Here is a 15,083-nt window from a genome sequence, read left to right as displayed (position 1 = left end):
CAAGAAATTCATGTTGAATATCCACAAGAGGCTACTCCAAGTAATTTCACTATGCTCGCAAGCACAGTACCCATTCCATTGGCGGCCCGGGAAGTATCATCACCGGTATCTGTGATGTATGAGGATATTTTCATACCAACAGAGGTCATTTCTCACAAGGCTGTTGCTGAAATACCATTCCAAGAAGTGGTGCAGCATTCAGTTGTGCATAGAGCACCCACTGGAGTTGATACAGTGACCCTCCCTCCAAATGTTGAGTTGGCTACAGAGGTTATTTCAACTCATGTCGGAGTTCCAGCATTACTCGCAGCTTCACCATTTACTCCTGATGCTTCAGTGGCTTTAACATTAACTGGTGTACATACAGCAATGACAGTAGTTCCGGAAATTAGACCAACCCCTGTTGTTATGGAAGAGACACTAATGCCATTGTATCAAGCGATACCTCCTGCCATTTACAACCCACTGGCATATGTATCTGCACCTCCAGTGATGCCACAAGCGGCAACAGCAGTAGATGCTATTCTGATGCACCCTGTATATGAGATACCTACAGAGATCATACCAGAACCGGTAATCGAGCATCAGAGAGTAACTAGTGCAATGGTTTTCCTACCACAGTCCGAAATACAAATTGGTGTTATTAAAACTGAGGCCATAACTACAAGTAGAAGAACGTCTATATCATCAATAGTTCAACCATCATACACCATGGGTGAGATGTCTATCTACCCTTCAGAATATGACATTCCCACACAAGTGGTCACAACAGAGGCAATTGCTACCACCAGACGGGAATCAATCACCATGCAACAGCCATTTCCACTGGCACATGTGGGAACTACACCAAAAATGGAAATACCTGTGGATGTATATGGCTCTTCTCAAAACCTGTACAACAAAGATTATGTTCATTTTGTGCAACAACCACATGTGTTAACATACTCCCCGTCTCTTCATGATGCTCCTAAAGATATTTTAACTTCTGGAAGTTATACAAGAAGAACTTCTATACCTACAGTCCAGGAAATGCATCAGTCAATGCCTGTGGCCCCAGTCCTCATCACTGAGATTCATCAAGATTCTATTGAGAGCCAGAAGGTACAGAGTCACATGTACTCTTCCTCCATCTCCACCTCAGGTCAGCCTCCGGAAAACCTTCAGAGTAGAGTGACTAAGGTGGTTACCACTGAAGTTCAGAGGACCACTGTGTCGGTTGTCCATGAAAGACTACCACAGGTCATTCCACCGAGTGTCGAAATAACAATACAACCCGAAATCACAAAGGTTCAAACCCTGCAAAAACCGAATGGGAAGGTGGTCTATCCCAGTGATGTTATTGATCTGCGCACATTGAAGGTCGGTGTCAAGATGACTGACAGTGGCATGGATCTTACCCCTACCCACTCCCGCCGACAGTCATTTTCTAGTGACTCTAGTGGAAGACAAATCACAGCTGTGCAGCCTGAGATAGTGAACCTTAGTCCTGTGATTACCACAGCTACAACCCTCTCAGTTGTAACTGATAGCATAACAATAGTCACATGCACCGCCACCATTGCATCATACAGCACTCCAGCAGAGAGGCCTCTGGACCTACAGGGCAGCATAACTTCTATGCCTTTGGCTCTCGCCACAGGCAAAACATTTGAGCCATTGGCACAAATTGTGTACAGGCCTCTGGACCCCCTACCTGTTGCACCTGTTAGCACTATGGCAAGTATTCAAGACGCACCCATGAATCTTTCTTTTGGAGCCATTACCCCTGTTGTTGAAAGACACACTTCAGTTTCTGTTAGCAATGGATATCCTGTCATTTCACTGGAGGCTACTGGTGCCATGGATCTATCAAACTATAAACCGATGAGGGCAATAGTAGCTTATTCTAGCACGAGTCCTGGATTGGTCACCACTGTTGTGGATGATGATGATGCCTCTCCAGTGGATTTAACAGCTGCGAGAAGAAGTGTGTGCTGTGATGTCATCTATAAGCTACCGTTCACCAGAAGCTGTAGAACACAGCCACCAGTTACCGCCCAGCCCGACAACCGCCTTGGGTACAGAGACTACCACTACAATACTGTAGCGACATTCGGTGTCAAAGGAGTGGATATAATTAAAGCCTCTGCATCTGAGACAAATCTGGCAGAATCGGGACTTTTTAGCTATGAGCCAAAGAATGGCTTTGCATACTTTAGTGGATCATCGGAAGGAGCAGTAGACCTAACACCTTCTCAACTTTCTGCTGGTGAGTACAAAATAGTTGTGGCCTACAATTTTCAGTGTGGTGATATATATATTATTATTGTAAACAATTCCATGAAACTGTGCACTCATGCTGCGTTCAAGAAGCTCAGAACTCCAAAGAAACAAGCTCCAATGTGTTAAAATTTAATTGAACGGTTGTACACACCTTAATTACAGGTTGGAAATCCAGGTATCATTTCAGAGCTTCGACCTACCTTAATAACATCAAACATGGTGACTTTCGTCTTTAATGGACATTAAACTATTATAACCGATTTTGTTGATGTCCACAATATAGCAAATTTCCTGTGGATGTTGGAGTTCAAAGTTGCCTTGAACGCGGTATCATTTCTTGCATAAATTTATGCTTACTTCCTCTTTTAACTCCTTATGATGATTTTTAATTTGCATGCAGCAGTTTTTTTTGTCTTTATGGTTTGTTCTACTCTTGAATATGATTTAATTGTTTCATTAGCAAGTTTGCCATTTTTAATCATTTGTTTTCTTTGCTTTTCTTCTTTCTTTCTTCTTTCTTTTTCTTCTTCTTTTTTATATACAGATGCATGCGTGTGCCTGCGTGTTCTTCCTCAATATTTTGGCTTTGCATCATGCTAGCCATTATGACTCAAGATATGCATGTATAGTTCCAGTCTAATCAGAAGTGCATGGATTTTATACATTCACCTTCAATCCTTATCCTAAATAAGGATTGAATCCTAAATGATTGACATATACCAATATTTTTGCATTCGATATGGCAGGTACAGCCATAGACTACACCAGCAAAGCAGTGGAACAGTATGCTGGGATGGCCATGGTTCCATATTCCCAGATCCCTGCTATTGGATATGGCGTAAATAATACATTAAGGACCTCCGATGGATTTGTGTACTCCTCTGTATCAGCCCCAATCCAATCCTATGCTGTAACTACTCAGCCTGGCTCAATTTTCAGTGCTACCTTACCTTCTACAACCGCCCTCCAGAACCAACTAGTGCCACACCCCTATGGCTTCCTTTCCACACCAGATCCTAGCCAGATCGTTCCTCTTGACGTTGGGCTGCATAAGGAGCTGGTGCCATCAGCCCTCTCTGAACTTCTCACTGGCTACCCTGAAATGTACTCAGACACAACCCTGGAAGCCATTGCAGCTTCCCTCGACGCCCTGGCCTCCTCGCCTATGTTCCCTGGTCTGGACAACACCAAGATGGCCCAGTATCAAATGGAGAGGGAGTTTCTGGAATTAGAGAAGCTGAAGCAGCTTTGCTTGGCAGAAGAACTTGAGTGGGAGAGGCACGAGATTCAGCGTTACCGAGAACAAGAGCAGTTGATGGTCCAGAGGGAGCTTGAGGAGCTCCAGTCGTTGAAACAGCAGCTCCTCTTACAGCAAGAGGAGGAACATCATGCGCACATGGTCGCTCAGCAGGAGACGTACACTCAGCAGAAAGAGCAACTCCAACAAATACAGCATCTCCAACTGCAGCTCCAGCAGCAACTGGATGACCACTATAAGACCTCAGGTAGCCCAGGCAACCTCTTAGATGCTAAATATGCAGGCGTAGGGGATAATGGCCAGTACTGGCCTGTTAGAGATGAGGGTACAAGTCCCATTCCAAGAGGGCTACAATTAGATGGATGCCAGGATCAGCGGATCAAGAAGCTTTCCGATGGTTCTAGGCAGGCAGATCAGGACACAGGGAGGAAGATAGTGGATAGTGGTGTACAGACAGACGACGAAGACTCCCCAGACAAGCAGCATGTCGGGAGGAAAAAGAGAAACAAGAGAAATGATGACAGCAGTGCCCAGACGGACGATGAAGATCAGGACGAGTGGGATACGCCCACGCGTTCTCGGCGGCGGACCCGTAAGCACAGTGGCGAAGGGAAACATGCTTCGAAAGTATCCAGCATAGCGATCCAAACCGTGGCAGAGATTTCCGTTCAGACCGATCACTCTGGCTCCCTCAAAAGGCCCAACATGCAGATGGATACTAAGGTTGAAATCATCAAGCACATCTCAGCCCCCGAAAACTCCAAGAGAGGAGGCAGTTTGAGCTGTCAAACAGACTCAGACAGAAGGCTGCCTGAGATTGGATTTACAGCCCATTTTATCACAGATACCCCTGCAAAATCAAGGGTAAGCTACTCCCCGGTCTCGCCACTGTCCCCGGATAAATCGATGGGAGGCAAGAAGATGCTGACTGCTGACCCATCCAGGTTTTCCTCGAGCCCCAGGATGCTGAAGCCAGGGCAGAAATCTCTGTCCGATCCCAAGTCACTCAGTCCGAGCACTGATGAGAGGATCAGTGGATACTATGACAGCTTTACCGTAAGTTGAAACAGAAATGAATACACATAATAATTAAAAAGAAATATAATACAATTGTAGAGTACTATTGAAATAGATAAATGTACAACATAAATACATATGTTTAATCGTACAAAAATGTCATCTTATAAAGTTGTGTTGTGTGTTGAAGGGCCGATGCTCTCCTTCTGGCACCGGTAAGAAAGTGAAGCGGACTCTGCCTGACCCCCCCCCTGAGGACGACTCCCTGACTGGCCGGTCAGGGTACAGCACCAACTCCGCCCGCCGCCGGCTGGCCCGCAACACAACGATGGCGCGGGCCAAGATCCTGCAGGACATCGATAAGGAACTGGATCTGGTGGAGAGAGAATCCTCCAAGCTCCGTAAGAAACAGGCAGAGCTGGATGAAGAAGAGAAAGAGATTGACGCCAAGCTACGGTAAAAAAAAAGAAAAAACATCAATTGCATCACAGAAGTAATCACGCTCAAACCACGTGAACCACATTTGTTCCTATATTTTCAATATTTTTGAATGTATTCCATTAGATTTGTTGATTAAGTGGCGCAAGATGATGTCTTGCAGTCTCCGCCCCATTAATCCATTGTTTCATGCATGCATGATTCACCTCTCACCTCTCCACTAGCTAAGTGGGCAAACTGGCTTCCCAGGCATCAGTCACTGAGACCCCTCCATATTCACACATAGTAAAGGTACCACTGTGTGAACACCATGCAAATCGTTTAACCTCTTAGGCTTTTGTGTTGGCCAAGCAATCTGTAAGAAGAACATAGAATGTGACCACAACCGTGCTGTCATCATTCACAGGTACTTGGAGATGGGCATTAACAGGAGGAAGGATGCCTTGCTGCAGGAGAGAGAGAAGAGAGAAAGGGCCTACCTCCAAGGGGTGGCTGAGGAGAGAGACTACATGTCCGACAGTGAGGTCAGCAATATCAGAGAGACGAGGGGCGAGGGTCGGGAAAGGCCCCGTACAGCTCCCCAGTCCGAGTTCGACCAGTTCATCCCTCCACAGACGGAAGCTGACTCCCAGTACTCCACCCTCACCAGTCCCTACTCCCACTATGCACAGTATTCGCCTCAAACCCAAACTACCAGCCATTACACCCAGCAGAACATTTACCCACAGCAGTCGCACTACCACGACCAGGTGTCTCCCTACCAAACCGTAGCTGACCATTCCCTCGGCCAGTCCCAGCACAGCAGTTACCAGCACGCGTTGCTCCTGCAGTCGGGGAAGCAGCGACAGACCAACATCTGTGACCTGGAGCCTAAGATCACCACCAACTATGAGGTGGTTCGGAACCAGCCCCTGCTCATTGTGCCAGCCTCCACAGACAGCGGCTACGAGGTGGCCCATCTGGGGGGCAAATACGGAAGCCTTGACCTGAGGCTGGGGCTAGAGGAGAGGAGCATGGCTTCCAGCCCCATGTCCAGCATCTCCGCTGAGTCCTACTATGCGGACATAGACCACCACAATGCCAGGAACTATGTGCTGATTGACGACATAGGCGAACTGACCAAGGGATCCACAGGGTTGGGTTCTGCCGGCCTGGGGTCTGGGTTCAGCCTGCCTGATAAGGACCTGTCCAAGGCGGATAGACTGCTTAGAGCTGCAGAGGCCAGACGCACAGCAGAGGTAAATGCTACTTATTTAGTTATTTTGAGCATACAGCTTTGACTAATCTATCAGTTTTGTTTGGGTGTTGTTTGTTGACAATTTTGTTTGGAAAGTCCTCCTTTCTATTTCTTTCGAAGTTAAAGGTAAAATATGCAAAATGCTAGAGGGATCTAGGTCTATTGCTCTAACTCTGCAGCAGCGACAAATCTTATTTCAGATCTCATGTTCAATTTCAAAAAGCATGCCTTGCTGTAAGAGGGTGCGCAGGGTTTGCAGAGAGTGGGAGGAGGGAGGGTTGTGGAGCAGAGTGTTTTCTTCAGTCAATATAAACTGAAGCTAGCTTGAAATCACAAATCTGGCGTATTGTAACCTTATGGCTTAACTTAATATAAAAAATGTGTTTGTTTAGTAGGATTTAGCAAATATGAATTGAGTGAAATTTGTTAGAAATTGCATATCGATCCCTCAGCTATAAGTGAGTGAAATGCACTAAGAATAGCTGTCTGGAGTGTATTGTGCCTGCATTTGAAAGAGACAATTTCAATCTTAGACCGCTCCCGGATCATTCGAACAACCAGCACTGGTCAAACCCCCTGTCAATAGATGTATGTGAAATGCAACATTTCCCAAAAGTGCAGAAACATAGGGAGGGAGAAGAGAGAGAGACGACGTAATTGTTTGTTAAGTTTAAAAATCTTGCTTTCTTCTGCTCCTCTGCTCTCTCTCTCTCTTCATAACTCTCGAATCTTACCTACAACAGCTTTAGTGATAATATTTAAATCATTGAATTACATATGTAATAAAACACAATGCCAGTATATGGTATCTGATAATGGTCATGACTTTATTGTACTATTACATGTATACTATACATCATCTCATTGATATTTCATCTTTTTCAATTCTAGGTAGCTGATTTCTTGGGGCAGTCTCGGCTCCAGGGTTACGTGAAAGGGGACGACGACACCATGGAAGAGCCTTATGAGCTGAAGCTCCTGAAGCAGCAGATCAAGCAGGAGTTCCGACGAGGAACCGAGGGACTGGAACATCTCACAGGTTTGGGCCTGCCTCAATACCTCCCTAGTGACGCCAACTTCCGTCATTTCCCCAAAGGAGAGAAGTACAGCATTGGCAGACTGACCCTGGAAAAACAGGCTGCAAAGCAATTACCTGCCGCCGTTCTTTACCAGAAACAAGTCAAAAATAAAAAGGCCCAGATAGATCCAAAAGCGATCACCAAATGTTCCCCTATTCAAGAAAATCGCGATCTTGAACCCGACTATGGCAGCTATATGGGCTCTGGATCCTCGTCTGTGACTAATCTAGCTGCCAGGGCCAGGTTGCTGCAGGATGAGATCACGTTCGGGCTCAGGAAGAACTTATCCGAACAGCAGAAATACCTGGGCTCGTCTCTGGGGGCCAACCTGTCTGGCTCTCTTAATCAAGGACAGGCCCTGGGCCTGGGCTCCCCCATGCGGTCCTCCCTCCATGAAGACGGGACCTTCCCCAGTGGGAGCCGCTCCCGGCCCTCGTCGCGGCCTTCGTCGCGGCCCTCGTCGCGGCCCTCCTCGGTCTACGGTTTGGATCTGTCCATCAAGCGAGATCTGTCCAGCTCTTCTCTACGGCTGAAAACGGAAGGGGAGGTGCTGGACGCGGCATTCGCCCCCGGGGTGGCCAGGACCAAACCAACCAGCCTGCCCATCAGCCAAAGCCGCGGGCGTATTCCCATCGTGGCCCAGAACTCTGAGGAGGAGAGCCCTCTGAGCCCCGTGGGCCAGCCGATGGGTATGGCCAGAGCCTCGGCTGGCCCCCTCCCTCCCATCTCCGCCGACTCCCGGGACCAGTTCGGCTCCAGCCATTCCTTGCCAGAAGTGCAGCAGCACATGAGGGAGGAGTCTCGGACGCGAGGTTACGACCGAGACATTGCCTTCATGATGGACGACATGCAGGGCGCCATGTCTGACAGCGAAGGTAAATGGGGCATGACACCGACGCAGCAGCTCCAAGTGCTGGACCTGCTTGTGCATGCTAACTCTGGTGGTTGTTTTTCCTGTTTAGTGTGTGTTTGTTTGTTTGCCGATGCATACATTCAGCTCCTGTGGATGTATGTGATCAAAGTGGTCTCCGTCTCACGTTATCTGGTGTCTTTGATTGTCTTTGATATCAAACTGTGCACTTTCTATTTTTCTATACATATGAATAAAAGATCTATTTTCAAGCAAATACTTGGTAGACGCTGTAGTGTATAGATATGAGATATGAGAGTTTACCCTAGACAGAAGGACCCTTGGCCTCGGTTGCCAGTATTGTAAAATAGTGTCTTATGTGGGAAGTAGGGCATTGCTTCTGAACAAATATATATATATATATTTCCTTTTCTTATGCACCCTTGAAGCTCTTTTGCATCAGCTTAACGACAAAGCCACAGTGCTGAATCACTGTAAACCCACAACTGGGTTTACTGAAACATTGGAGAGAAGCTATAGTGTATATATTCTTCCATTATCTTGGAATATATCATTTGTTAATTTATAATGTGTATAGCACATACTCTTACATACACACTGTGACAGCCTTTGTATCTTTTGTGGTCTGTTCACTTTTTCGTCTTTGTCAGTCCTTTTCTTTGCTCCACGCATGTTGTGCAATGTTTGTCTTTCCATCTTAATAAAGTGAATGTTCTGCATGTTGGTCTTGGTGTGGACATCCTCTGCTATGTGTCAATATGCATGTGACCCTGTAACTGACATGGTTATTTATTTTGGTTGACTTATTCCTTGTGTGCTGTGCTTCCAATATACTACAAGGATAAACTTGTACTGCAGAGTGAATCACATTACAAGTTGTGCATCAGAAATCAAAGCCGGTTGGCCCTTCCTCTAACGATTGTTTGATGTTTCCTTTTGGTGTGTATGAGGGTAAAGGTTATCTAAGAAATAGATTAATCAGAAACTCAAGTTTTTTTCCTTGATATTTAAGGGATTTTTTTTCTTGGCCTTTGGGGATTTAGGGGGTGTTATCAATATATGGCCTGTAAAGCCCTTTGAGACTGTAACTGTCATTTTATTTAAAAGTAAAATTGACTTGAATGACTTGGAAACAATAGAAAACAAAATCCTAAACATATGATCTTAACAAACATTTAGTTAAGATAATAGCCTCCTGTCTGACTATAGGTAGAGGCGAGCAAGAGAGTTAGATATTATATCATCGCCAGACAAGTGATGCGACTTTTTATTATTAGATAAACCAAAAAGGCAAAACATATTCACCTCCCATAAGTCAGCTTTCCTCTTGGATTTCCTTGATCATTCATAAAGCCTAATTATAATAATTATCATAATCCTGAAATTAATCGTAAAGTGATAAGTGATAATAATCATTATACAAATATATGTTCTGACCCCTACATAAGAGTGTCCATCTGCCTTGATTACAGCCTTAAGTGACTCCATGTTGGCTTTGAACAGAGGTGATGCCAGAATCTTTCATGAGAGTATCAGACACGGTAGAGTATATTATAATAAGTTCTAGTTTGAAAGACAACAAAACCCTTTTTTATGATGTGAATGTCATTTTTAATGAAATAATCTCCCACTGATTCCAGAAATCTACTTTGTGTATGAGCTTGCTTGATTTCCTTTTAGAAATTGTAGTCGCCCTATAAAGTACAAATATTAGAGCCTGTGGATATATCTCCTCACAAAGCATGAACTATATACAAATTAATGAATCCAGTGCATGTGATAAAGCCTATTGTAGTACCAATCTATCCTTAACACAAATCCTGTAGTCTGATAAGTTAATGGAAAATGTTTTGAACATATCTCAAAAAGCCTACATATCATTTTGTATCCCAGCTGGAGGCCCAAACTGGAATATAGAAGGTGAGACCATAAAACTTATCAGAGTGTGTGTGTGGCTCCACTTCGCACCCTGTGGTTCCCAATGACCCACCCTATCAGCTGATTATGGAAACATGACTGACTCATGGAATGCAATGATCCATACTTTTGATTGTATCGCCCGAAACACATGCCATATACAGCAGATTAGTCGTCTGCATACCCATTCTGGAATCAATCCCATCCTGACAGTGCTAAAAACGACTGAATGTCTCATTACATATTGGCTAGATGAATACCTCATTCTGGAATGTCTCCACGTCACAGCAGCACTGTAAACATATCCGTCCCATTTCCAGTTGTCATACCCATGCAGTATCACAGAGGTCCTGGGTTATATTAAGCATTAAGCATACTGTGAAACCATTCTTAAATGTTTCAAGTCAAGCATGAAGGTTTTGCGAATTGCAACGAGGTGCAAACATCAAGATTATGTCCTGTGATACCATATAAACAATGCTATATGGTTATAATTTGGATATGAAGGACAGTTTAACTCAGGTATACATTTTATACAATATTCATTTATGGCTCCTATGTAAGCCCCCCTTATCCTTTTTGTCCTCCATTAAATTGGATCCTTTGCAGATTTCTGTGTCCCCCTAATCTGCCAATGTATACATTTGATCAGATTGATTAGCTTGACTGGCAACATTTACCTTCCACCTTAGATCATTATGAGGCCCTATAGCGATAAAGCATGAAGGGTGCCTTTCCTCACTTCTTTCTGCATACTCACATCTTTCCACTCAGCTTTCTACATTCCAGTGCATTTAAAATGTCAACGCAGCGCTTTGACATTCAGATATCCGATCGTTTATAGATGTAAGATGAATATTGTTGGAGGAGCAGTGGGAAGGTTGAATGTGGTTCTGTTACTTCGCTTCAAAACATGATTTGAATATAAAAGTTAGAGGGCAATAACGGTCTAGGTACCATTGTAAACCCTCTGTTAGTGGACACCATAACAGTGAATCGCCTTACAATCATAAAGGCCAAAATGCTATTTGTTTATTGTTGCAGGCACGCACACTTAGGACTTGGATTTGGCAGATTTATTACAAGGAAGAAATTTTGACAATTTATATTTGTGAAGCCAGGAGGAAAATGTATGGTTTGATCCCTCAGACTGTTATTGTCATTTAAAATCTATATTTTTTGCTGATTTTGTTCTTCTATCTCGTCAAAAACGACACACGGTTAAGGTAGTAATTACATCAAACATACAAAACTATAACGGAGGTTTAGCGTTCAATACATTTTGTATAAAATACCACCTAAACCTACACAACACAATTAGCAAACAATCAGGGACGATTGCATTCAAACAAAAAAGCAAGGTTAACAAAGGAATTACTTAACACATGGTTGTGAAGATGTAGAAGTTATAAAAGGCAATTCTAGGGTAGTCAGTAATTTTCCCTATTGGGGACATATCTGATGCCATTCCGCAGCTGTATATCATAAGAGAACGATATTCCCTGCACTGCAATTCCTTCCTCTATCTAGAGTCATGTGGTTTGATGAGCTGTTGTCCAGCTAACTTTGTCAAGTCACTTTATTAATGGATAAAGTATAAAGCTAAATCAGCCACATGGATCAGTCGTGCATGATGTTCATTTTGCTAACCTATGATGACCTATGTCCTGTGCAGCCTACCACCTGAGGAGGGAGGACACGGATTGGTTTGATAAGCCCAGAGAAGGACATCCGCAGAGTGGACACATGCTGGACAAGAGACAGGTTGGGTTCCATTAAGCCTCGTCCTCAGCACTACGGGTCTTCCCTGTGGTGTTCAATTCAATCCAGAATATTCTCTACTGCTTGTGAATACTATCTGTGTTGCCTTTGCAGATGAGGCTCATCACTTACGCCTTCCCTCATGCTCGGGTTACACTCAAGAGAGACCTTAAGGACTCCAGTGTGTCAGGTAAAGCCCTATGATACAGAACGACATGGAGGTCACAAACACAAATCATAACATGTAAAGGTCTTCTGGCTGGTTGAATGGCGACCTGCCTAGCACTGTTGGATTCAAGAGAAGCCCAGTGTGGGCTGATCTGGGCCCTCCCTGGATTGGGGACCAGATCTTGCTGGCAGGGGTGTCGGAGAGCCAGTGGGGGGTACTCACCCCTCTGGCCTACATCTTAGTTCCCCAGAGAAAAAAACTATGTCCTCTAGTAATGTGCAGTCATTCAGAGTCGTTAAATCAAGGTCCTGAATCCCTGTGGTAGATTAAAGATCCCATTGCATACGCCGCAAGAGTAGGGCTGCTAAACCCAGAGTCCTGCCTTAATTCCAGACCAAATCATGCTTGTCTGGGTTGGATAGCTTCCATCTTTACCTGTCCACTGGTAGTGGATGAGGTGTGATCCCCAACACTGTAAAGTGCTAAATTAATCAAATTAATATTTTTTATCTGCATATCTTTGTTTTCCTGTTCAAGGGCTGATTTGCATCCTATGTTAATCTGCCCAGGGAACGGTCTGGGGATCCGAGTGGTCGGTGGGAAGGAGATTCCCGGGAGCAGAGGGGAGATAGGAGCCTATATCGCCAAGGTCGTTCCTGGTGGAGTAGCAGAAAGCACCGGGAAGATCGTGGAAGGTAAGAGGATAAACTGGACATCAATGGCAACTTGTGGATTGCTGATTCGAGAATTCTTGAACTGCTTATATCTTTCTGTCGATAACAATGACAGTAATACATCTGCTACTTAATATATTTGGATTTCTATTTGTGGAAAGGAAATCCGGGCCGGGGTTTGAATTGATTTCCTCCGGCAGAGGCTGACTGTCTCTTGGGAGGAGGAGCAGATTAAGCAAGACGTGTTGTATGTTAATTCTTTTTCGGAATGCCGTCAAGGGAAAACCCCTGCCTAAATCATTACTCCAGATTAAGAAGTGTGACATGGCTTCGTCCTCCTCTGCTGGTTCAGTCGTGTCTTATTTTCTGAATGAACCCTCTGGCTCCACAGCACCGGGGGTTTGTGTATAGAGTACTGTCTTAGTCATTAGGCTTCGTCTAGAATCCCTGCAGAGAAAAACATGGTAGACAAAAAGAGTTATAGTCACAGATTCAACACATTTACACACACACACACACACACACACACACACACACACACACACACACACACACACACACACAGACACAAACACACACACTCACACACACACATTTGTGCACTCACAGACAAAATACGCCCTTCCAAAACAATTGCGAGGGCAGATGCTATAGAATTCCCTTTTTGGATTTAGTCAGCAAGGCACAAGTGAGTCAGTTTTATATAAATTATTCACCAGTTGTTGTTTATAAGGTCCAGGTTGTCTCTATTCATACCCGATTTTGTATCATTCCAATGGTCAGCTATGACTTTGGGTAAATAGCTTTGTATTTATTATCATCCCACAGTACAATGGGGTTCACTAGTTTCTACATTTGACAGTACAGGAAAATTGCTTGAAATTGGCTTCCACTGGCTTGCCAAACTGGATTTGCTGTCTTCATTTTAATTCTAAGCATAAACGAAACCAAAACATCAATAGTAGTGGCTAAAGCTGCATTGTCATATCGCTGCCGGCTGCATTTAAATGAGCTATGTCTGATGGTGACATCTACTGAAGGGGAAAGAGTGGAAGAGGGGGAAGAGAAAACATTGAAGAGGTGGAAGAAAATTACAGAAACAGCCAGGGAGAAAAGAGTGTGGTAGAGTCTACACCAGCATACAGGCACATAAATATTATATTCACTAAGACAGATGCTTTTACCACATATTCATTTCAGTCACAATTTTTGTTGTTTCCAGCAACGTGTTGTTAGTGTGTTGCTTCCCAGGGACATGTGTGATCTGGATGGCAGGGCGGTGTTGTGTAAGTGATGCTTTAGACCTTGGGAGAACGGGGAGTCCCTTTGTTTGCAGTGTCCTTCTACTCTTCACTCTGTCCTCTTGGATTCTCTCAATTCCTGAGTGCGGTGTTGGCTTGCCTCTTAATGTGACTTACCAGGGACTTTTATGACTATAATGGATGGTCTGCGGTCTGGGACTGTAGCCATGGGTTTCATTCAAGATTCAAGATGGTTTTATTGTCATATGCACAACAAGTCGCTGGCAATGGAATTCTTTAGTCTTGGGCTCCTCCAACAGTGCAATATAAGAAAAGGTAAAAGTATAAGTATAGGAGAAACACAAGTAGGAAAGCTGAAACTTAAATATTAAAAAAACATAATAATTAAAATTAAGTGTATAAGAGGAACACAAGTAGGAGAGCAGAGACCTAAATGCAGAACTAAATAAATGTAAAAAGTAAACAGACGTGTTTATCCAGATGTCGACTGATATAAAGTGGCAAGTTATAAAGTGTCATAGTGGTGAGCTAAGTAACTCAGGAGTTCAGTAGTCTTATGGCCCATGGGATGAAACTGTTCCTGAGTCTGGTGGTGCGAGACAGCTGCAGTAGCGTCTCCCAGACGGGAGCAGCTGAAACAGTTTGTTACTGGGGGGATGAGGGTCTTTAATAATCCGGTTAGTCTTCTTCCTGCGTGAGTGTAGAGGTCCTCCATGGATGGCAGCTCCGTCCTGGTAATGTGATGGGCATCTTTCACCACCCTCTGTAAGGTCTGACGTTGAGGTCGGAGCAACTGCTGTCCCAGGCGGTGATGCAGCCGGTCAGGATACTCTCTATGGGGCACCTGTAGAAGTTGCAGAGTATCCTGGAGTCCATGTTGAACCTCCACAGCCTGCGGAGGAAATAGAGCCACTCTCTTGCCATCTTGGTGATGGCGTTGGTGTGGTGAGTCCAGGTCAGGTCCTCGCTGATGTGGACCCTGAGGAACTTGAGGCTGCTGACTCTCTCTACTGTCATCCCGTTGATGGTGATGGGGGCGTGCCCGGCTCCCTGTCGCTTCCTGTAGTCCACAATCAGCTCCTTAGTTTTGCTGAGGTTGAGCTGGAGGTTGTTGTTCTGGCACCAAGATGTCAGGGCT

The 15,083-nt window shown here is 44.6% G+C and overlaps 2 protein-coding genes across 2 annotated transcripts in view; both read left to right on the top strand.

The window, feature by feature from the left end:
- Positions 1 to 1,041: 1,041 nt before the first annotated feature.
- LOC307080124 (protein piccolo-like) lies at positions 1,042 to 2,171 on the top strand (the record flags this gene model as incomplete). Its single annotated transcript, XM_079742756.1, has 2 exons — positions 1,042 to 2,082; positions 2,166 to 2,171. 2 exons carry the CDS (start codon positions 1,042 to 1,044, stop codon positions 2,169 to 2,171), a joined length of 1,047 nt encoding a protein of 348 aa, XP_079598882.1.
- An 830-nt stretch (positions 2,172 to 3,001) lies between these two features.
- Positions 3,002 to 15,083, top strand: part of pclob (piccolo presynaptic cytomatrix protein b) — a gene marked incomplete at both ends in the record, with an annotated part of 30,649 nt that continues 18,567 nt past the window's right edge. Inside the window, 9 exons of the mRNA XM_079742755.1 lie at positions 3,002 to 4,576; positions 4,728 to 4,993; positions 5,382 to 6,213; positions 7,104 to 8,166; positions 9,635 to 9,703; positions 10,056 to 10,082; positions 11,755 to 11,843; positions 11,955 to 12,030; positions 12,579 to 12,704. Coding sequence (XP_079598881.1) covers positions 3,002 to 4,576; positions 4,728 to 4,993; positions 5,382 to 6,213; positions 7,104 to 8,166; positions 9,635 to 9,703; positions 10,056 to 10,082; positions 11,755 to 11,843; positions 11,955 to 12,030; positions 12,579 to 12,704 — 4,123 coding nt within the window. The remainder of the gene's footprint in view (positions 4,577 to 4,727; positions 4,994 to 5,381; positions 6,214 to 7,103; positions 8,167 to 9,634; positions 9,704 to 10,055; positions 10,083 to 11,754; positions 11,844 to 11,954; positions 12,031 to 12,578; positions 12,705 to 15,083) is intronic.

This window comes from Pollachius pollachius (genome assembly GCF_949987615.1).
Source record: "Pollachius pollachius genome assembly, chromosome: 9".
NCBI classification, from domain to species: domain Eukaryota; kingdom Metazoa; phylum Chordata; class Actinopteri; order Gadiformes; family Gadidae; genus Pollachius; species Pollachius pollachius.
The sequence above is the reverse complement of the archived record's forward strand: the minus strand, read 5'-3'. Positions and strand labels throughout refer to the sequence as shown.